This window comes from Stegodyphus dumicola, chromosome 7, assembly GCF_044657685.1.
Source record: "Stegodyphus dumicola isolate Sdum_Otavi_A_Nest chromosome 7, ASM4465768v1".
In the NCBI taxonomy this organism is placed as follows: domain Eukaryota; kingdom Metazoa; phylum Arthropoda; class Arachnida; order Araneae; family Eresidae; genus Stegodyphus; species Stegodyphus dumicola.
Window position 1 is genome coordinate 178,587,495 of NC_140774.1, and position 23,548 is coordinate 178,611,042.

At 32.9% G+C, this 23,548-nt stretch overlaps 1 protein-coding gene across 2 annotated transcripts in view; it reads left to right on the forward strand.

Moving 5' to 3' along the window:
• LOC118196989 (uncharacterized) overlaps positions 1-23,548 on the forward strand; it is a 63,175-nt gene that overhangs the window by 23,039 nt on the left and 16,588 nt on the right. For both annotated transcript variants that reach the window (XM_085821122.1, XM_085821121.1), the window contains exons 5-11: positions 1,178-1,248; positions 3,688-3,763; positions 9,353-9,408; positions 10,328-10,427; positions 15,456-15,510; positions 18,279-19,663; positions 21,434-21,555. In XM_085821122.1, coding sequence (XP_085677248.1) covers positions 1,178-1,248; positions 3,688-3,763; positions 9,353-9,408; positions 10,328-10,427; positions 15,456-15,510; positions 18,279-19,663; positions 21,434-21,555 — 1,865 coding nt within the window. The remainder of the gene's footprint in view (positions 1-1,177; positions 1,249-3,687; positions 3,764-9,352; positions 9,409-10,327; positions 10,428-15,455; positions 15,511-18,278; positions 19,664-21,433; positions 21,556-23,548) is intronic.

Below are 23,548 nucleotides of genomic sequence, written 5' to 3' on the forward strand. Positions count from 1 at the left end.
TTGTCTTTAGTTTCTTTTCAGGTTCTTATTTTTATTTTACCGCCGGGTCGGCGTAGTTTGTGAGCGTCAAGAGCACGCAATTGTAATTTCTTAAGTTGAATAAAAAGGGACTTAAACCCTTAGCAAGACTCTGTCTATTTTCCAGTTTCAACAGTCACCTCTTGGTTGCGTGCAGGTTGGAGGCACGCAACTCTACACGATTAACATTTAAGCATTCTAAGGAAACGCTGTAGTGAAATAAGATGCCGTATCTTTCGGAAACCGTTACTTTTACTTTTTTCTCAGAAAGTGGGTGTATTCATAGCATTAAAGTAAACATAATGAAACTTCTTGAAACTGAATCCCACAGGAAATTAATTTTCTATAAAGTCTTCTAGTCAGGCCTTACATTGCATTCATTTTATCAATTCTTGATAATAAAGTTCATTACGTAACTCTTGATGAAATGCGCATTTTAATTATCATCTAAAAATTTATTCGACAAAAAAAAAAAAAAAAAAAAAATTTAAAAATAGTTTCTAGAAAATTATTCATCAATCAACCAGTTGGACAGTTTTTTAATTAATATTATCATAGCAGTAAATTTAATTTAATATACAGTAAACGCATAAATAGGTTGGGAATACATATATAAACAATGCCAATCATGTCCATTCACATAGTTTCTCATAAATTATTTATACTATAAAGAACCACATAAAAATTACGGTAATTGTTGGAAAAGTTTCCTGCAGTTTTGAAGTCATTTTTTCTGGAAGCATTCCTTCTGCTATATTATCAAAGAGATTCTGTGGATTGGAATCATTGAAGATTGAACGATTCTTGCATCAAAACCTCTGCTGTTGTAGGTGGCATATTTTATTGCATATTAACTTCTCGAAAACTCTGTATTTCGAATGACTGAAAAATTTATGAACTCTGAACATTCTTCTTAACTTCTTACCAAAAAGCAAGTATTTTTATTAATTTTTTCAAAAAATAATTAAGTATTTTATTTCATAATAGAAAAGTTTCATTATTTCTAGAATATTGCAAAAGTCTCTTAAAATAAACTTTTAACACCTTAAACTTAAAACATTTACACGTGCTATATGTAATTTGATTAAGTTCATGATAAATACGCACGCATCCAAATAGTATGCGTTTAGTTTCATTGTTTACTCTATCTTATTTATAGAAAAAAGCTTGGCCTGAAGTGGAGACGAATGAAAAGCTTGAAGGCAAAAATTATAACTACATTATTGAAGGGTAAGGATTTATTATTTTTGACAACTTATACACAGTGCGAAAACAATTAGAATAAAATTCAAGTAGATTTCTTTGTACAATATATACATACTAGCAGCTTCGCTGCCAGCCTTCGTCTGGCTTTTAAATATACCGGAAAAATGGCCGAAAGAAACACCAAACGTTAAACTTAAAAACTGCGTAGAATTTTACTCTGCAGAACAACTTCATAAAAAAAAGTTATTACGTATAACAAAATTACAATGAAATAAGCAATATCCCTTAATACAAATATTAATTATCCTAATAAATAAATTAACCAATTTCCCTTTGCGAAATCTTAAGAACTCAAATGGTATAAAGGAGGTTAAGAACTTTGTTTCCTAAAAAAATCACTCAAAACTTTTCAATATCTTAAAAACAGTGAAATGAGCAATAAATAACATAAAAGAATACAAAAAACAAAAATTCTGAAAAGCAAAGTATAATTAATGATATTTTATCTTATATTTTCAAGAGAAAAAAATTATAATGGAATAATAAAAAATTATAATAAATATTTATTTATAAAAATAAATCCCTTAATACAAATATTAATTATCCTAATAAAAAAATGAACCAACTTGTTGAAGAAAAAAAATCATGCAAAACTTTTCAATATCTTACAAACAGTGAAATAAGCAAAAAATAACATGAAAGCAACTCGAAAAACATAAAATTCCGCGCAGAATTTTACTCTACAAAACAACTTTATTAAAAAGAAAAAAAAATTAATACAAATGTATTATATATATATATATATAAATGGCAATGAAATATGCCAATCTCTTAAAAACAGTGACATAAGAAGTACGATGAAAAATTGTTGCCAAATCCATATTTCTAAAAGAATGAAACTATTCAAAATGATGCGATTTCATCAAAAATCTATCAACAACAACAAAACAAGAAAATTGTTGCCAAAATCACATTTTTAAAGATGTGAGAAGTGTACTCGGAAGCTTCATTTAAAAAAAAAAATTAAAAAATACAAAATATTGTCATTTTTCCAAAATTCTCTTTGTAAAAGCAGTCGCAAGGATGAAAGTTTAACGTGTCCAAAAATCAAAGAAAAATAAACTGTACATTTTTAAAAATAAACTTTTTTAGAAAAAATCCCGTTTAAAAGGTGTTAAGTTCCCTTTGTTAAATAAATTCGTATTAAATCGATTTATTGAAACACGAAATTTAGATTAAGTTCGTAAAATAGCTAAGTGCCTACGTTTCATGACGATGTGAAAATGGAGTGTGTAGAGTAAAATCTCGCTTTCCTATAGGCTATTATGTCTCAAAATGACGCGATTTCGTCACAAAACATAAAATAAAAAGAAATTTAATTCGAATTTCGAAAAAATCGCTTCAAGGTGCGCTGGCTCTTGTCTAGATGCACCTATGTACCAAATTTCGTAGCCGTGGGTCTATTAGCTTACGCCGCAGCGCGAACGAAATACACACACACACAGACAGACTTTTACTTTTATTATATGTAGAGATAATCATTTCGTTCTAGGCAGTCAAAGATTTGTTTTTTGATTACTTTAATTTTTGATTACTAAACAGTTGCTAACGTTCACGTGTATGTAACATAAGCAAATATATTTTAGAATACTGACGAAAAAGTATAAATTATTCAAAATTATTTCATAGAAAATTATTTTTTAATAAAGAAATTTGTGGACAAATTTCCATACAAAATTAACAAACTTAAAATAATAAGTCTTAAATTTCTGGGTTTTATAAAAATCATTAAGCGTCTTCGAAACCTTAAGAATCCTGACACTGCTGAAATGATGAATCGATAGAGTGTTATCGAAGGTTTAATGCTTTCAAAATTTCACTTTTCTATCTACTGGAACCTGTATGGGCATAAATGCTGCAACTGCATAGTCATGTATTGGCGGGATTTTGATAACTATTTTTTTTTTTTTTTTGTTGCACTAAGATTTTCTTATCTCACTTTCAATTTAGAGGTTTCAGAGAAAACATAGAGCATTAAAAGGATTTTAAAGTTTTTAGCAAACTTGGTCCGTTAAATAATATTATTCATATCCTTACAAAATCATGAAAATTTAAATTTTAGCATTTAGCTAAGTGCACTTTGTAGTTTGTTTTCAGTTGCTTTACTCAATGTCGAGAAAGAGGATGCATATTAAAGAATTATTGTATGGTTTGATAACGATAACTTGATATTTTTTCCATTAAGGTTCAATTTTTTTTAAAAATCTGAACGCGTTTTTCACGGAACAATGATTTTACAATGATTTTACAGATTCAGAATTTTAATATAAAGAAAAATATAAAGATTTGTGAAAGTTGAAAAACAATCAGAAAATTAAAAGAAAATCTGAAATTAAGAGAATCAGAAAATAATGTTTTGCTAATAATATAACAGAGAATAAAATGACTAATTTTCCCCCCTAGAAGCAAATCATCAAGAATTCGTGTTCTCGAAATCAAAAGATTAGTGGACGCTATTGCTCAACAGCTAGTGATTCTGGTATTTTGATTTTCTTTTTTTAAAATATGTTAATTTTCCTTATGGTTCTGCATTTTTAAAATTAAATTTTAATAAATTTGTCAACATTACAAATGAAGTAATCTAAATGTTTTGAAATTTGCATGACATGAAATTTGTTATTTTATTTTTTTTTTTTTTGCTTTGCCATATATGTATTTTATTGTGTATATTTTCATTTTAACCACTTTTCTTACAGCTTACTGATTTTGTAAGAAAAATTCCTACATCGGACTTCGGTTTTTCAGCTAGTAGCCGACAGACATCTGTACGGGACGACCCAATAAAATTTGAAACAATAACTTAGCATTAACTTAGCATTGAAATAATAACCTAGCATCTGCAACATCATTAAGATCACATCAAATGTTCAGATGGTCATCAATCACGCCAGCCAGGCCACATAAAAGACATATTTGTGAATCCGCCTGACCCCTACCATGAAGCTATTTTTAAAAATAGTTCAGGCCACTTTTTAAACGAAAATTTGCCTCTCATAGCTGTAGGTAAATTATAGAGCCTTAAATAAGGAACCCTAGATTTCTCCCTAGCCAGTTTTACAAGGAGGTTTAGCCTATATGCAGAGACAATGGACTTTTGAGTCTCTTAATAGTAGAAAAGTCAGCAACAGAAGCTGATTGAGGTAAACGAAAACCAGCCTCTTCTAAATCTGGTCATTTCCGATAATGACACAGTGGCCAAGATATACTGTAAAGAAATATGTCTTTTCAAAAGAAAGTTAAGTACAATATGGCTGTCCGTAAGAAGATATTTTACCATTAACGGCTACAGAAGAAAGTGCTCCAATGATAGCCTCGGTAATTGACTTCATTCCTTTGCCAAAATCTTCAAAATCTATAGAAACAGCAGCCACTCTACCATGAAAGTCAACAGCCGTACCGAGATAAAAATATTTTGAGTATACCGGCTGCCTACTTAGACGAATGGCTCCAGCGTGTTTAATGTCATTCACAGCGAAACCATCCATGTACATCTGCTGCTGATTTGCAGAAGGGTATCTTTCTTCAATTGCTGCAACAGCAGACTTCCCGAGCGTTGTATTCGTGAAATGTTTCTTACTTAAGCGAAAATCAGGTCTAGACTGGATTTGTATATTGACGAGTTTGCGACAGATGGCTGGTTTAAACAAAGGACTTCTACCACAGATAAAAACGTCAAATTTGACTGCTCAAATCCTAAAAAAAATTTCCGAGTTTTTAATCTAAGTCAAACAGGTATATATTTCAGCTAAAAATTATCACGTCTTGGAAGTTTTTCAAGTAGTTTCAAAGTAGTTGTTCGCCTCCAGTCAGCAGATGGTCAAAGAAAAAGCTGAAATTTCATAACTTCAGTTGAGTTGAAATGAGAAACGCCTGTGATTATTTTAAGGAAAGTGTTTTGAACAATTCTGCATTTTCTTGGATGTTCTCAGGTTATGTAAACAATAGATCAGCTCCATATTTCATAGGAGGTCTAATATAAGTCTTATAGGTGGCGCAAAGAAAATCCCGTTAAGCATAATTTAAGAATAATTTTAAGAATTTTAAGAATAATTTTTATCCACACTCTATCAGAGGCAGTATGAGTATCAGTACATAAAACCAGTGCACTCTGTTTACACTGAAAATCATCTTTAATTAATTCAGTTAACCTGGCTGCCTCTTCCACAGTATTCATATTTTTCCGAAACCCACCTGATTGTCAGAAACGCAATTATATTTCTCCAGGTAAACAATAAGTCCATTAAAAATCGGGGGTTCTATTAATGTACTCAAGATAGGTCGACAACTTGAGAGTTCACCAGGAATTTTACCATTTTTGAAGATTGGGATACTTTTAGCATTTTGCCATTCGTTTAGAAGGTCATTTATCCAAGCAAGTTATAAATCTCAATTGACGTTTCACCAACGTGTACTAGCAAATCGGATAAACTGTGATCTAATATGTGTATCAATTATCCTTCGTCTCATGTATGTATCAACAAAAGTTCTTTAGTACGATGCAGCCAGCCCTTATATGGCAATATTCAACCTTTTAGTTTTAAAGCGTTGTTCTCGACAGTTGCGGGATTCGGGCAATATAGAATCCGAATAGTCTGTGTAAGCCGTTTGGTTGTCCGGATTCTGCTCTCAATTGCCAATTATAAATTGTTATCGGGACCAAGGCCAGCAGAATATTTATTGAAGGCTCTAACAATCTTTCTGTTTGAAATAATCAGCTTATTGGGATTCTTCTTGGGAAATCTGCATTGGCCCTTGCGTCTGCCTAGTGCTGAAGAGAATAAGAAATGAAACGATATATAATCCCTCAGTAGAACCCAGAACTGTGTGCCATCCTGGTTAACGGCCTTGTGGCCAATCCCAGTAATTATGGTTCTCTCCATCGTGGTGTGGAGATGTCATGCACGGAATTCTGACATGAAATTTCGCTGTCGAACTTCAAGGAAGTAGGAATCCAGCAAAGTGAAGCAACACAAGGAACAACAGACAAGTACCTGCTGACCTAATGTAATGGCAAAGAAGATCTGATATGACGCAAACGTTATTATGCCAAGTTATCACCTGTTACCATCTTATGCTTTCTTCATATGCCGTAGGTTGATATTCACTGTTCGTCTGTTCTGTTAAGTTCAAGAAAAGCCCCGATTAAAAAACCTTTAATTTCACTTAATCCACTCTCGTTTCTTGGGTTATCACGTTTTATACTACACAAACACTCTTAACATTCCCGAATACTCTTAACATCCCGAACATTGTTAGCAAGAAAAACCCGAACGATCTGAAACATCGTGGTAGAAATTAAAGCGATTAAAAAATATGTCAGTTTTAAAGCACCCTCGTACAAAATACCGTGGAAAAATAATCCCAATATTGCATACATACATACTTTCCCTGATATATAATGACAGTAATCAGAGTCTTATACACTTTATAATTTTAGTTCATTAAGCATAAATAACGTATTCAAAGGTATTATTTAAAAAAATCTGATGTGTACACCACATGACTTCCTTGTACGGAATATTAAATTATACGCATTTTTTCTTGCATTTTATTTAAACTTATTAGATTGAATTAAACCTACTTCGCCGACAGCGCATAAACCACAATAGAATAAATGCACTCTTTAAAATTCACTTTGTTTACCATAGCGACACTCTGGCGCTAGGTTTACTTAATAGTATTATATTTCATTCATATTATAACTCAGAATGCACAAAATGTATATCATTTAAAGAATTATCTAATCGTTGCCACATGTTCTATTCAAATACTATAATAAAGCTAGAACTATGTATAAAAGAAATTAAGCAAACAAAACAAAAAAGAAACAATTTTTCACAGACGATTGAGTATTTCTCATTTAATTAATTCAGTTCTCACTTCGCGAGAAGGCAAAAATACATAAAAACTCAAAATGTCTATATTAAAAATTACGAAGTAAATCTCAAAAGCTCATTTCCTCGAAAAAATTCCAGAAAGAATTAAACATGATTTAATTGGCAATAATAAATGAATGCGTTATCTTTGTTGTTGCGAAGCTAAGTTTCTCTAGATTGGCAACAAATCCACTAGTCTCCTGTTTCAAATGTAAACATCAATGGCCGCCATTAAAACAGGCTTAGCGGCAATTAAACAACTTTAAAATTGCTGATAATTCTAAAAATATTGCACACAGATTTACTAAAGGCATAAAATCCTTAACCGGAAGATAAAAACAAATCATTTTTAAAGAAAAAAAATGTACAATTTACAAATATATAAGAGTAAAGAAACTGAGATCACTGAGCAGGGTAATAGAGTGGATATATATATAAATATATTTATATACGTTTGGTGCGGCCGATTGCAACCAAAATACGAGGTGCACATCTACATGTTATAGCAGTCCTATATACAAAATTTCAACGTTCTGAGGCTACTCGTTTTTGAGTTATGCGAGATACGTACGCACGTACGTACATACGTTCGTACAGACGCCACGAAAAATTCTCTTCAGAATTGTTTGAAGGAAAAGAGTATTTTATTCTGTCCTTACGTACAGATATCACGCAAAAACATCGTTAAATTGCATTCGATAGCGGTCAAAATGGATATTTGCGTTGAAATATGCTGCCTGAAACTTTTCGCGATTACAATACTTCCTTTTTATTTCGTACAAGGAAGTAAAAACTTGCTAATAACATGAAAGATTATCGCGTAATCTAGCATAGATGCCTGCTATCAGGAAACAGAAAGAGCATTTTTGAGAACTATCATAGGTATGGCTAAAGAGAATAACAATTTAAAAAAGAGATTTGCTTATATTATATGCTAAAACATTAAACACTATCAGCTGATAAAGTAAAGCTTGTTTATGCACTCGCGCAGTAATGGCTGTTCGATGTGGTGTGAGGTCAAAAACGTGTTGGATGAAGCTTGAGAGATCTACTGCTGTGCCTAATGTAATCTTATTTGTTCATGTGTTCTTTTTAAGGCATATAATTAGATCTACATGATAAAATAATAAGTGTTCGACAAGATCTAAATTTGAACAAGCGTGGAGACTGTTAATTACCTGGAAATCAATAAGCTGTCCATTGAACCAGTTCTGTGTCACACCTGATTATAGGAAACTTGTATTACTTCTGGCACAGACCATTAGGCTGAAGATACCGCATTCATAAAGGAATGATGATGATGTCTTGAGATTTGCGTACGGTTTCCTGTCAAGGCAGTCTTCAGTCATTCTAGTGCACTCCAAAAGCAATCATTATAAAAGAGAGACCGCGCAAGGTTACTATGCTATAAGGTTTGCTCTTCTCGACAAGAAATCTTTTAGCTCGTGACGTCACTGGTTTATAGTCTGCTCCACAGCAACTTGAGAACTAAATGGAGTTGTAACTTCCTTTCCCCACAAAACATCACTGTAAGTGAAGTGACGTCACTGAACTCAATCGTTGGGAATCTAAACTTGCCTGTTTATTGAACAAGAGACAGCCAGCTTTCATGCACATGCTGGCAGGATGAATGAGAAGCCTGGTCGGGTTATAAAATACGTACAAATAAATGCAACAGTTTCGGAACAGTTGAAAATGTTATTCTTGTCACCTAGTCATGTTTCATTAGTCTTTCATCGTCCAATGGTGGCCCTTTCTAGCTCAAGTAAGTCGCATTACCTGGCACTATACCATCAAAAACCTGTGATGGCAAGTTACCGCGTTATACGATATAATATATTATATACTTTTATTGATGGCATCAGAATTAAACAATGGATTGGAAAGAGATATGATCCAATGCTCTTCGAGTGACCAATATCTTTTACAAATGCCGAATGAACACTTTATGCCCAATCGCCATTGATATTTCCCTGGGAGCAGCATATTCTAGGGGCATTGTTTTTCCTCCTGTCCTTGAAATCTGAAAGATATTTACACATTAGAGCCGAAATATCACATCCTTCTACACTGTAGACGGATTGTTTTCTTTGAGGAATAAAACTTTACATTCCATTTTTGTGTCTTTGCTATTTTATGCAATACAGAATTTAAATTACACAAATCTTCTATAAGATCTGGAATTTTTTCAGTCAGCAGAAAAGAATGGAATCAACAACTTGAAACGTTACTGTTGGAAAATTTCGGGGTAAGCAAAATATTAATATTGGTTCTGTAAAAAGAATAAAATGAATCTTAACAAATTTTCGTGTTTAATAAGTCTCTGCAATTTTTAATAATAATCACTCCTTATTGCTAATTATTTTAATTATTCAATACTAGCATATAACATATTGATAATAGAGTCCTTTTACTAGTAAAAATATCTCCAGAAATCTACATTACCTTAATGTTTCATTCAAATCTTTTCCAGATAATATTAATTAAAATAATTTCGCTAATTTGAACGACTGTTTATTAATTGTTATTATTGAAAACATTTTATTTATTGCTCATCAGTAACTCTGCATGATACATACTTTACACTTAAAATGGAAGTTGTATTTTGTATTAAAAAATCAGTTTTAAAGCTGCCTCTTAGAAAATGTATGAAGTTTCGTAGTATTTTATGCCTATTTTGCGGTTTTATTTTTTTTATAAAATAGAGAGGATTAAAGATAATTCGGTATTTAAGGTAATGAGACGCTTTCTTTAGTTACAAACCCTATTCCATGCTTCTATTTTTTACTTCTTTTGCTGCCTTTATTCAGCTAATTTGCAGTTAATTTAATAACTAAAGAATATTTCTATTAATGTAAATTAAAAATAACTTCTGAATTACTCTAGAAATTTACCTATGACGCGATATATATAATTAAGTATCATTAATAAAGTTCTAGGGTTATTATTATGAATCATTATTAACAAAGTTCTAGTATATTCTTAAAACCACGTCTTAATATTTGTATTAACTAACAGTTAATTTATAAATGTTAATGGAATAAAATGAACGTCCTTCAGTTTTGAAATAAATTAATCGAGTATTAGTATTATTTGAATTTAGAATGAAATAAATTATTTTCTTGAGACTTCTCATTTGCATTTAAAAATTATTATTTTTATTCCAGAGAATCACTGAAAAGCAATAATCGTCAAATGTTAGCACACTGTCCATATCCTTCGTGTTTATTCCATGGAGTAAAGGAACAATCAAAAATAAGTAAAAAGGTAAAAATTACGTATTGCAAAAAAAATCTGAAAAATTTCACAAATTAACTATAAGAAGCATTTCAAATTATAAAATAACTATTTATTGATCATAAGCTCTGTGTGGCAGTCTGCTTTATTTTCAATGAAGAATCAAATACGTGTATTGTTCAAGATTTATAAAATAATTATCACATTACAGATTTTTATTCTTATTCCTTGCTTTACTAAGGTTATCAGCTGTATAGTCAGTACTCTAGGTGGAAAATCATCATTTTCTATATATTTCTTTAAGGTATTTAACTATCATATGATATAAACACAAATATTTGCGAAATAAATGGTGTACTCATTGCATATACCACGCAGTGTTATTCGATTAGCTAAAGCTATAGTTTACAAGAAAAACTTCCTAAAACGTGTATAAACATTAGGTTAATAGCAACCGCCTTCGCCGGGAATCGAACCACGGACCTCTGGAATACCAGCCCAGCGTGCAGAACCACTACACCACGAAAGCACGCTAGAAAAGTGGGAGAAATACCTTAGATACTCCCTTTTTAAGGGGTGACTGTGGTTTTCAGGGGACCCAATCGCCAAATCCTAGGTGTAGAAAAACCTCATCCAACACCCTTTTAGTTCGGGAGCCTGTAGAGACATTAGGTTAATTTTTGGAAGCAGGAAAGATGTGAAAAATGAGCAATCGCCTTCGCCGGGAATCGAACCACAGACCTCTGGAATACCGGCCCAGCATGCAGAACCACTACACCACGAAGGCACGCTAGGAAAGTGGGAGAAATACCTTATAAACATAACAACTGCTTTATCCATTAGCATTTCTGAAGTCTTTTAAGGGGTATCAGAAACCCCTATACCGACAATGTTAAATTGGCCATTTTTGATGTACCTTTTCTCAAAATCTGCTGTAGATACAAGCTTGCAATTTTTTCTGTAATTAAATGTGTATGTATGCATACCTATCTGATTATACTGAAATGAGCTTTTGAAATATTTTGAATTTTAGAATAAATTACAGAATATTTTCTTAGGCATAGTAAAATTTAGCACTTTTCTCACACAAAAAAATTAAATTTTTTTTTCTAAGTTTATTACAAAAAGCTCATTTCAGTAAATATTAGAGAACCTAATAAATACGCCATAAAAGTTTAGATACCTGTGAGCAGTAGTTCCTGAGAAAAGGTACATCAAGTACAAAAAAAAAATCACGTTTGGAGAAAAACGCGTTTTTATGTAAAAATTCTCATTGATCAAAGCAGTCTAGATGACAAATTAAAACTAGATTTTCTTACAGTTCTAATTTTCATAGAGATTAAAGAATGGTATTTTTAGAAAGATAAAAGTGTAGAGAATTTGAAAATGCAAAAATTCGAAATTACAATTTTTTGAAGATTTTGGGGTTCCAACACCCCTTAATAGCTCTTAACAAATACATTTGTTGTAGCTAAAACTGAAAATATTGTCAGTGAGGCCATGAAATCTGGAGGGTATAAATGGTCATTCTAAAGAATGACCGTTGCCGTTTACACCCTCCAGATTTTTTCATTAATTATTAAAATTATTGTATGAGCAATAATGTCTAAAGCTGTAAGTTGCAAATAACTTTTTAGCATCATTCAATCTGGAGAATAAAGAGTAAAGGAATACCTAATATTAATTACGAGAAGTAAATTGGGAGCTATAAAGCAGGCAAGCCTGTAAGGATCTTAAGTTTTACTAACGTTTATTTTATGTTAAATCTTTACTATCACTTCTTATTTTCTACTTCCGGCCAGAATTAAAAGCTTTAACTTATTTATGCAAATTTGTCTTGCGAACGTCAAGTACTTAAGTTGTGGCTTTTTGCCAAGCAAGAGAGAGGAAGGAGCTATTAGAAGCAGGCCGCTTGCCAGAGTAGTTTTACTCGGTTGCTGGTTGCCTTCAAGGCCAGAGGTTTAATCTTCTTGATAATTTTAAACGTATCGTAGTGTTAGCAGTTATCTGTACTACATACGGCTTTTTGCTAATATACGGCCAATCTTGGAGTAGGCACTTGTTTGATTAATCCAAAGTTAAGTTTAGTTAGAGTTTAGTTAATATTTTTATATTCTTACGTTCAGACCACAAGCGGTTGGTCTCTGTATTCCGAAGTCCGGAAATCATTGTAAAGAGAGAAAAATAAAGGGTTTCGTATACCCTTCCTGTGTGTATTGTCTACTTCCCAAATTTATTGAACATAGCTTTAGTAAGCTCCCTGTTCCGAGTCAGGACATTTAATGTTCCCAAAGCAAGTAAGAAGGAACACAGAACCTGATAAGCCTAAACTTTAATCCATAAACGGCATATGAGAAGATGTTATGCTTACTTATGTATATGCTGAGTTTGAAGGGTGCGTTGTTTATGAGACAGCACAAAAACCTTCCAGGGATACACTGAAGATGTCATCCATGGCCTCAGCGTAGATCTTTAGGGCATTCTCCGATACTCCCTAATACTATATTCATTCTAAAGTGTGCTTAATGTCACATCCCAGTGTATCTCCAGGACAGTAGCCCCAACTCGCCTGATGGTTATCTAAGCTGGCTGCCATATCGTTGGCCTTGAGTTCGAATTTTTGAGAAGGCATTGATGTTTGTAAGCGTACAGTTTCTCTGCGGCATGTTGGAATCCATACTATCCTTGAGAGTTTTAGTGGTAGGGCAAGAGGGATCCAAGAGACGCTCGGATCCGTTTGTGGGGGGGGGGTTCAAAATTGGGATTTCATCAAATATTTAGTGTGGTGTGACTATACTTGTATGACAAATGTTGAAATTCTGGTGTCTGGTCCACTTCTAACTGTAACTATACCTCCGGTACATTCTTGTTAAGTATCTTGAACAGTTTACATTCTTGTTAAGTCTCCTGAATAGTGTACAGGATGGTGAGAGAATTTAAAGTTTTATTTTTTACATCTTTAGAGAATATATCAATAACCTATTCTTCCGAATGCTTACATTTAAATCTCAATATATCCCCAGAACGTCCTCCATCAAGTTTTTTCTCCAAAGAGGAGCTTATGAAACAGTGCCTGCTGGCGACTCTGAGATGCATGTGTTAAGTTTGAAGTATTAAAAAAATTATCCTGTTTAAGAACTCTGTCACGCTGTGAGTGGAGAAACTAGTTTCAAATGTAGAAAAAAAAAAGTTAAACGGCTGGAGAGTTGTTTATGTTATTTAAGCTGTTTATGTTATTTAGTTGTTTATGTTCCTTTAGGACCCAGGCCCTCGTTGCTTCAGCAACGCTTCTCTTTCTCTCATCTCCAATGCTGCTGAAATGAAAATGTCTCTATGCTGTCCTTAGTTAAATCGAACTGATTATTTTTTTAGCCTTCTTTCCTACAGTTCATTTTACAACATTTCTGAATGTGAGATTTAGAATAACTACCACCTGAGTTTGCCGAGAAGAGCGCATTCTTTCATCGTTCTTAAATTTTTTTTTTTTATTTAGACTCGAGACTTAAACTATTCTTAATTTCATATTTACTAATTAGTTAATGAAGAGTAACTCAATTAAATACTATTAATGGTTTTTAATCTTATAATTGAGCAACTCAGATAGAATGACATACTCAAAAATCTGAATTGATCCACTGATTTCTTAATGACTGAAAACAGACAATATTCCCTCTAAAATTATGTAAAAATTGTAATGAAACTTAATTAAAATATACAATGCAAGCAAAAAACTATCGCATATTAAGCGATGAATGATAAAACTCAATAGCGAGCTGAACGTGGTACCTATCCGCAAAGCTTTACTTCTCCAAGTATGTAGTAACCTCTAGGAAACCTTTATCTAAAATTGAAATGACGATTAAAAATAAGACGAAATGTCAAATTTTATAAATGGTAAAGTAAATTAAAAAGGAAACCTGGATTGCCTTAAAATACTTGGGATCAAACAGAAAAGTACGTATTTCTAAGTTTTTTATTTATCAATAAAAGTACAAATAGAAAATTTAAGCATTTATTATTATTTGAATACATTTGGCGCTGGGCTTATTCTAAAATTAAAGATGAAGAATATTGCAAATATTGCATCTTATTCGTCAAGAGATATGTAGACCCATCAAACAACCAAGCTTTCACTGAATGGAGCCATTCGCAACTGGAGAAAATCTTACCAAATTTCCTGAAAAAATATTTCTTACTATGTGCTGTTATTTTATTGCATTGCACATTCTTCACTTTCCAGCATCTATATAAGCTAACGATGGTTATATAGGTGTTTGAAAGTGAAGAATGTGCAATGCCCTTATCGGGATTCGAACTCCGAATCTCCTGAATAACGCAGCGAGAATGTGCTTCAAATTACACTACGAAGACATGCGGAAAGAGGATGAAAATACCTTACAACTTTTAAAAAGTATCACCCTTGGGCGAAACAATACATTGTTGATCCAAATGATATTGCCAGCATTCATCAAGCTAAAGATAATGGAAGTAAGCTTATTTCTATAATAGAAACAGTCTGTGGAAAGAATGGATTTCCATCAAACGATCATTTTGATTCTTGGAAAAGGAATGTAAATTATGATAATGATGAATATTGTAAGAATGATGTTTGCACCAATTAAATGGACACTCATAAAAACACATACCGTATTTGACGGCATATAAGACGCACCCTTATTTAGACGGTCTCACACAAGGAAAAAAAGTTTCAATAGCGTGGTTTCTTTTAGTTCTCACGTTTCGTAAAAGCCAAATAAACAATTATTGAATGCAATTACCTTCACGTATAAGACGCAGGTAACTTTTTTGAGACCAAATTTAGGCAAAAAAATGTGTCTTGTATGCCGTCAAATACGGTAATTTTAACCATGCTCTAAGACAGTATAACGTCGGAAACAATATGCATATGTATAAACGTATGGTATTATTTCTTTGTACACGCGTTCATATTTGAAATAGGAAGCACAATTTTAAAGGCAACTATATAACTAAATGCGCCAGCAAAATGAAGATAACATTTGCTAATCTGTTTACTGGTTTTATCTTTCATTTATATAGGAAAATCAGAAATCGAAGAAGAAAAGACCTGCGATACGCCAGAAAACCAAGAAAGGTAAATACGAACTTATTTATATTTCTTACAAAGAGGTTCAAAATATCTTTTTTATTTCATACTTTATAAAGATAAGGAAAAGGTTTGTTTTTAACCGTAATTTTAATGATTAATGTGTAATATAAACCATACTGAGTGCAATTCCTGAAGTTTTCGAGTTCCCCCCTCCATTTCGCATTAATAATTAAATTCTTAATAGCAAAGCTTTGTTTTGGAAAGTTAATTCTTAACATGTAGTACTGATTACAATGCAATCATATCCATAATTGCCATGGATTGCAAGCACAGGTCTCTGTAGATGTTTCAGCGGTTTGTGTTTAATCTTCCATTAACCTGTAGAAACATTAGGTTATTTTGAAGCTGCAGACGTCAAAAATGTGCAGCAATGCCCTAGCAGGGACTCGAACATGGATCTCTCGAATATGCGCCGAGTGTGCTACTGTTACACCACGAAGGCATGCAAAAACTCCCCCATTTTAAAGGGCGAATGGGGATTAGGGAACCCAGTCGCCAAATCCTGGTGGTGAAGAATCATCGTCACCATCGTTTTAGTTCGGGGGCCTCTGTAGGGTCATTTGGATTTTTGAAGTTGGAAACACGAAAAATGAGTAATGTCCTTGCCGGGACTCGAACCTGGACCTCTCGAATAAGCGCCGAGTGTGCTACCGTTACATCACGAAAAAAGAGAGAGAAACTTGTAGAGACATTAGGTAATTTTTGGAAGCAGGCAAGGTGAAAAATTAGAAACCGCCTTCGCCGGGAATCGAACCACGGACCTCTGGATACCGGCCCTGCGTGCAGAATCACTACACCACAAAGGGACGCTAGGAAGGCGGGAGAAATACCTTATAAACTATCTTATAATGTATTAAGTGCATTTTCGCAAAATCACTGAAAATTTTCTTATTCTATTAAAATAGATTTGCTTTGTCTTGAACAAAATTTTAACTCGATTTCTTTTCTTTCCTTTCTGTCCCAATGGAGGATGCATTATTTTTGAACTTTTTTGAGATGCTCTAATATTGCTCTAAAAATATAACCCAGCTTTGACTGTATTGAAAATTTCATATGCAGGGAATTTTTCAAATACAGTTGCAATTCGAGTAATGTATAAGGACGTCTGTACAGAGCCTGCACACTGCTTCTCTCCATAATTTAGTTTGTAAACGATACTGTTCTTGTTTTTCCAGCGATTTATTAAATCAGCTCTCCGGAAATTAATTTCTATTAATTTTCCGCCAAAATTCTCAATTTTCCCAATAATTTTTTCTAATGAGAGCTATAGTCTTTATTCTGGTATTAAAAAACTACTGCAATAGGGTATCTTTTAATATCAGCTACATTTATCTCTTTTTTCTCTTTTCTCTGGAAATTTAAATTAGCTATTAAAATTGCATTTCTGTTTTTCACAATTTTATTCAGGGTGAAATGTGAAATTTCTAACCCAGAGGACGGTTCGTTTTGGCTACTTGACGGAAAAGATCGTATTTTTCGAATAAAATTAACTCTTCAACTAAGGAAGAGTTTTCATTTTTCGCGACGTGATGCTTCCACGAACAAAATTTAATGACTAATTAAAGGTAACAAAATTTAATGATCACTAGCAAAATCTAATAATTAGTTAAAGGTTTGACTAATAATGACTAATTAAAGGTTTGCGAACTTTACTTGAGAACATAACCAAAGATACCTTCATTATGAATCAATTTTCATACAAAAAGACTGAAAAATTCGAACCAAATACATTTTGCTGAAGCATTCTCTTTTATGGTATAACGCATTTTCTCCCTCCTTCCAGCAAGCCTTCGTGGTGTGACGGTTAGCACACTCGGTGCGTACTCGAGAGGTCCGAGTTAGAGTCCCAGGGAGAGCCCTGTTCATTTCTTCGATTTCCTTGTTTCGAAAAATTCTATATTGACTCTGCAGTGGCGCCCGAAGTAAAAGATGGTGGATGATGATTCTCCCCCAGGATTTGGCGACTGGGTCTCCTCATCTCCAGTCGCCTTTTAAAAGGGGCAGTATATAAGGTATTTTATCCCTCCTTCCAGCATGCCTTCATGGTGTAACAGTGAGTACACTCGGCGCGTATTCGAAAGGTCCGAGGTTCGAGTCCTGGAAAGGGCATTGCTCAGTTTTCATGTCTCCTGCTTCAAAATAATCTAATTTCTCTACAGTAGCACCAAAATTAGTGATTGCATAGTAGTTACAGTCAATCCTTTTTATGTGGAGAAGTAAAAATAATCAACTATTCATGTAACTTTTATAAAACAGTTTTTTCCCCTTTCCCTTTCAAATGCGAAATGAACAAAGTTTTGGCACAAAAACTGACTTTTAGAACTGGCGATCGTGTTTTCTTAAAACGAAATTTTAGCATGTTGAAATAGGCTTTGCTTTCATTCGTGTCATTTGGGTTCTCATAGGAGGCTGCTTCTTAAAGTCCCAGCCGCTGTGTAAATACTTGTGTAAATTTGTAAAAAAGAATTCAGAACAAAATCTGATATTACAAAATGTTAAATTTTCTAATTCAAATTCGGGTAGTTTAGAGATTATACACACAGTGGAAAGATGCGGCAGTATCACAAAAGAAATGTTAAGAATTTTACATCTGAAAACTTCCGATTCACTTTCACTTTATGAATTCAATATAAGTTAATGAAACATAATTTTATGATTTGTTATGTTTGATTTGCTTGCATCTTGACGTGAAATGTATAGTTTTATTTAAATGTGAAGGATTATCAATAACTGATTTCTGTTAATCCATTTAGCTCCTACAAAAACTGTGCAGAAGAAACCATTTATAATGCAAAAGAATGTTAACTTACCCAAAGTCCCATCTTCTGCCAGAACTCCTACCTATCAAACAGTAAACAAATACAAGATTCCAACTGCTGTGAAACCTATTACCAATAAATCATTTTCCAAACGCATGCTAGAAAAAGGAACCCAAACTATTTCTAAGGATTTACAAAGGTTATCTCACTCAAATTCTTCTAGAGCAACAGGAGACAGTATATCAGAAAGTTTTGAGAAAGAAAATTTAAACTCAGATGGAGAATTTTGCTGCAAAAGTGATACATTGAACGATGCGAGCATGTTAACGGAAGAAATTGCTTCAGAATATGTCGTCTCTCGGCCAGATATTTCCATCAAGAAGACTGAAGAAATTTCATCATCTGAAACAGGTTCTAAAAGTACAGAAACTGTAACTCGTAAGTTGTCTAATGCAGTATCTTCCAAAAGCAAAGTAGCAAACTCTCTCGCAAACAACTGCGAAGTAAAGCAAAATATATCTATGGAAGTTTCAAGTAAAGCATCGCAACAATTCCAAACTGTTACTCAGAATACTAATGTGTCCAAAAGCTACTTGAATGCCAAATCGCATGCTTCTTCGAGCAATCACGTCATAGAAAGCAACAAATTGGAAGACTTATCCATAGGTCAGAGCATTATAGCCAAAAAAACGGAAGAAATTTGCCAAATTCTCAAAGTAGCAAGTACTAAAAGAAAAGGATCTTCATCACTTCAAAGTATAATAAGTAATGCAAAGACAGAAACTTCTCAACTCCAAAGCTTAGGGGCTGCATCGAAGAGAAAAAGCTTTTCCAGTGAAGCAAGAAATTCGAGTAAGAGTGATAACGTTGTTAAATCTTCAAACAGCGAACTTTCACATGCCAATTCGAGTACTTTAGCAGAAGAGGAAACTAAACAGAAAGCTGATGCCCCACCTGAAGAGAAAAGATTATTATATTCTCGCAAAGACAGAAATACCGAGAAAGTTCTGTCATCGGTCCCTCATTCAGATTCCGAAGAGGGTGGGGACTTAAAATATCTAAAAGAGCAACACATTTCAAGCACAGAGAATGAAACAACGTATATACCTATGGCTTCAGTCTCATCGGAAAGTTCATCTGAAGTGGAAGACAACAGCGAATGCTCAAGCAGCTTCAAGGAAAATGACGGAATATCACCCGAATATAGCAGCCATTGGACAGTTGAAAGTTCTTCGTGTGAAGTTTCTGATTCGGAATTCGACAAGAGTTTCAAGGAAAAATTCATAGCTCTAAAGAAGTCTTTGCTAGAAGAGGATGATGGTATTGTTGCTTCTTGCGAAGATGAGGTTTCTAATAGTAAGGAGTGTTATACCCAACAGGTGAGGATTATTCAACATTTTTACAAATCTACAGTCTAGTATCTGGTTATTATTAATTTATTAATGCTGTAAAATTTATTTCTCTTACACATACAAAACAACTGAAACGGTTATGATCTACAAGTATCTTGAATTTACCGAATTTTCTCCCTTTTTTAAAAATAATTTTACTGTCTAAAAATCGAGATAGAAAAATTATGCGAATAATTTAATTTCCCAAGGACGCGGTTAAGTAAAAAAATAACAAATGTAAAATTATCATGGATAAACTATAAGTAACTGTCACAATATTACTTTTTTAAAAAGAAACTTACATTCCAATAAGAATACGTAGTATGATACAACATTAACATTACCGTGGCTAGTAAGATATCTTCATTTCTACTTTCCTATAACTTGAATCTAGCTCATTTTTAATGTTGTTTCTGCTAATTTTCAAATTTCAAATTATCCATTAATAATTATAGATGGTAAATGTGCAGCTGACTTACAAACTGAATGGCAATAGGTTGGTTCTTGTATTAATTAGGCTGGCAAAAAGTTCAATAGCTGGAATGGAAAGTTTAGGTTTGACTTTCGCAGATAGTTGCAAAGGTTTGTCTTTGTTAGTAAGATGAAAACAATCACTATGTATATGAATTCATTTTTTTAATTTAGAGAATTTCTTCCTCTGAACAAGTTGAGAAAGGGGAAAACTACGCGAATATTTTTTTAATTTTCAGAACCTGATGCTAAAAGCTAGGGAAAAAATACGCTAGCTTTTTCAATAAGGATGAGTTACAAAATTATTCCTAACACGGGATAATTTTTGTCTAGACAGAAAGGCAATATTTTATTGTTTTAGTTAAAAAGCAAAAACAGAACTTACTTTGTGATTATTACTAAGAAATGTGAATCCCTCGAACTTCACCTCGTAGGATATATTCATTTAGATGTGTTAAGAATGAGATATTCTTTTTAGGATTCACTTTTGAAAAATACAGATAAGCTTTACTTTCGGTTTAGAGGGGGCAGTGTGAATAACATAAGGGGTTGTGGACAATATGTAGAAATCATTTTTATAAGCATCATTAACTTCATTTCATCACAGCTTTGTAAATTATGTTTTGCCGTTTAGTGATAAACTCATTCTAGTACTCCCTGTGAAATATCTTGTCATATTAACTTCTACAAATAATAATTGGGACTTAACGTTACACACAGCACTTAGAATCACAGTCTTCTGCACTTATAATAGTTCATTACTTTTTCCTGCAATGTGCAACATTCGAATGACTAGATTATGCAGGAAGGGGCCATTCCCACGATGGTTTAGTCATATTATTTACTAACTTAGGCTTAAAATGTGAAAGTCTACTCACACTTGTGTAATAGGGTTTAAATCTTTGCCAGTCAGGGAGGGTAAAGTTTCATATGCGTAAATGGTGCAGCTGATTCAACAAAACCGTGGACTAAATGTTATTTTATGTTTTCTTCTCTGTGATTGGTAGATTTTTATACAAAGTTGGCATACCCAGAAAAGTTAGAACATTTAGGCAAAACCTTGATAAAAATTTCTGTCACGTAGCAACGAATCTTTGCTTATGCCTCTTGTAACCTCAAAGTTTTCGTGTGAACGAAGTCTGTTCGAAAGGATTATATGGAAATCTTATTTCCTGGAGGATAATTCATTTCCTGTTATGAGATTTTAAAACATTTTCATTCTATTTTCAGTGTGTAACATCATTAAAATGACTGTTCTAGTTTCTATGTTTTTTTTTTCTTTTTCAGACATTGAAAAGAAACTCTATTGAAATCATTTCACAGTCCAATAGAGCTCTATTTGATTCTTTAGACCATGGAGACTTGGAAACATTTGAAGAGTTGGCAAATGAAACTGAAAATCTTTTCGAGTGAGTATTATTGTAAGGATCACAATGACAACTGGGAGATTCTTATTTAAACACAGCTTTGTTTTTTCCTTCAAGTCCTTTAAAGTTTCAAATTTTTAAAAAATTTACTTGTGTTTATTTTATAAACACCTTCTATCTTGTCAGATCATAAATCTTCTACCATTTTCTATTTCCTTGTACGACGTAAAAGAAGTAATTGTAATCGAGAAAAATTTCGGGTAATATATTTCAACGAAAATATCCATTTTGACAACTCTCGAATCCATCGATGTTTGACATCCTGAGCGATGTTTTTGCGTGATTACGTACTATACGTACGGATAGAATAAAACACTTTTTTTTTTCCAAACTGGATTGTAAAATGGATTCAGAAGAGATTTTTTTGTGACATCTGTACGTGTGTATGTATCTCGCATAACGCAAAATCGAGCAGCCTTAGAATTTTGAAATTTTGTGTGTGGGACTGTTATAACATGTTGTTGTGCATATCCGTTTTCGGTTTGCAATCGGCCGCAAAAAAAAAAAAAAAAAAAAAAAAAACGTTTACATACTATATACCCACTCTGTTTCCCGGCTCCGTGAGTTCCTTTTTTTTTTAATTCTTATATGCTCGTAAATTGCGCATATTCTGCTCTAAAAGTTATTGAATTATATTGTTCTTATATTCCGGTTAAGGGTTTTATGCCTTTAGTTAATCTTCGTTCAATAGTTGTAGAATTATCAACAATTTCAAATTTAAGTTAAGCCTAACGAGGCTGCCATTTGCTAACATTTAAAGCTCATAGTAGAATACAGAATTAAATCAGTTTGTGCACCAACTGCAGTGTCTTTTTGCCGAGTGAGCCAAACGTAAACTCTCAGTTTTGTGCACCGAAACATCTGCTTACCTGCCCTCTAGCCGAATTTCAGTTTTTGCGTAGAAAGTCTAATTTTAATTGTGAATCTTTTTAATTGTTTTTAACTGCATTTGGTATTTTATGTTTTTCTGTATTTTACAATTGTTAATAAAGATGTTTCGAGATTTTATGTACTTTTGCCTTACCACGAAGTGAGAACTGGATTGATTGAATAAGAAATATATCTCTAATGGAATTCGAGAATATAAATTTAAATGAAATGCAGCGAAGAATGTGTAAAATTTAATGGGCCGTGCAAGGAAGTCATGTAGTATCGACATCATATTTATTATAGGAACATTCAAAATATTAAATTCTATTTTTTTTAAAAAATAATATTAAACTAATTGCGTTGAGGAAGAATTTATTTTTACTTCCTTGTACGAAGTAAAAAGGAAGTATTGTAATCGCGAAAAGTTTCAGGCAGCATATTTCAACGAAAATATCCCATTTTGACCTCTTTAAAATGCAGTTTAACGATGTATTTCCGTGTTATCTGTACGTAAGGACAGAATAAAACACTCTTTTCCTCCAAAAAAATTATAAAACTGCTTTAAAATGAATTCTGAAGAGAATTCTTCGTGGCGTCTGTACGAACGTATGTACGTACGTATCTCGCATAACTCAAAAACGAGTAGCCTTAGAACGTTGAAATTTTGTATATAGGACTGCTATAACATGTATATTATATATATATCTACTCTATTACCCGGCTCAGTGATCTCAGTTTCTTTACTCTTATATGTTTGTAAATTGTACATTTTTTGCTTTAAAAATGATTGAATTATGTTGTTCTTATGTTCCGGTTAAGGGTTTTATGCCTTTAGTAAATCGGTATGCAATATTTTTAGAATTATCAACAATTTGTTTAAGTGCCGCTAAGCCTAATTTGATGGCGGCCATTGCTCTTGTTTACATTTGAAACAGCTGAGTAGCGGATTTGTTGCCAATCTAGAGAAACTTAGCTTCGCAACCACAAAGAGAACGCCTTCATTTATTATTTAAATCATGCTTAATCCTTTCTGGAATTTTTTCGAGGAAATAAACGTTTAAGATTTACTTCGTAATTTTTAATATAGATATTTTGAGTTTTTATG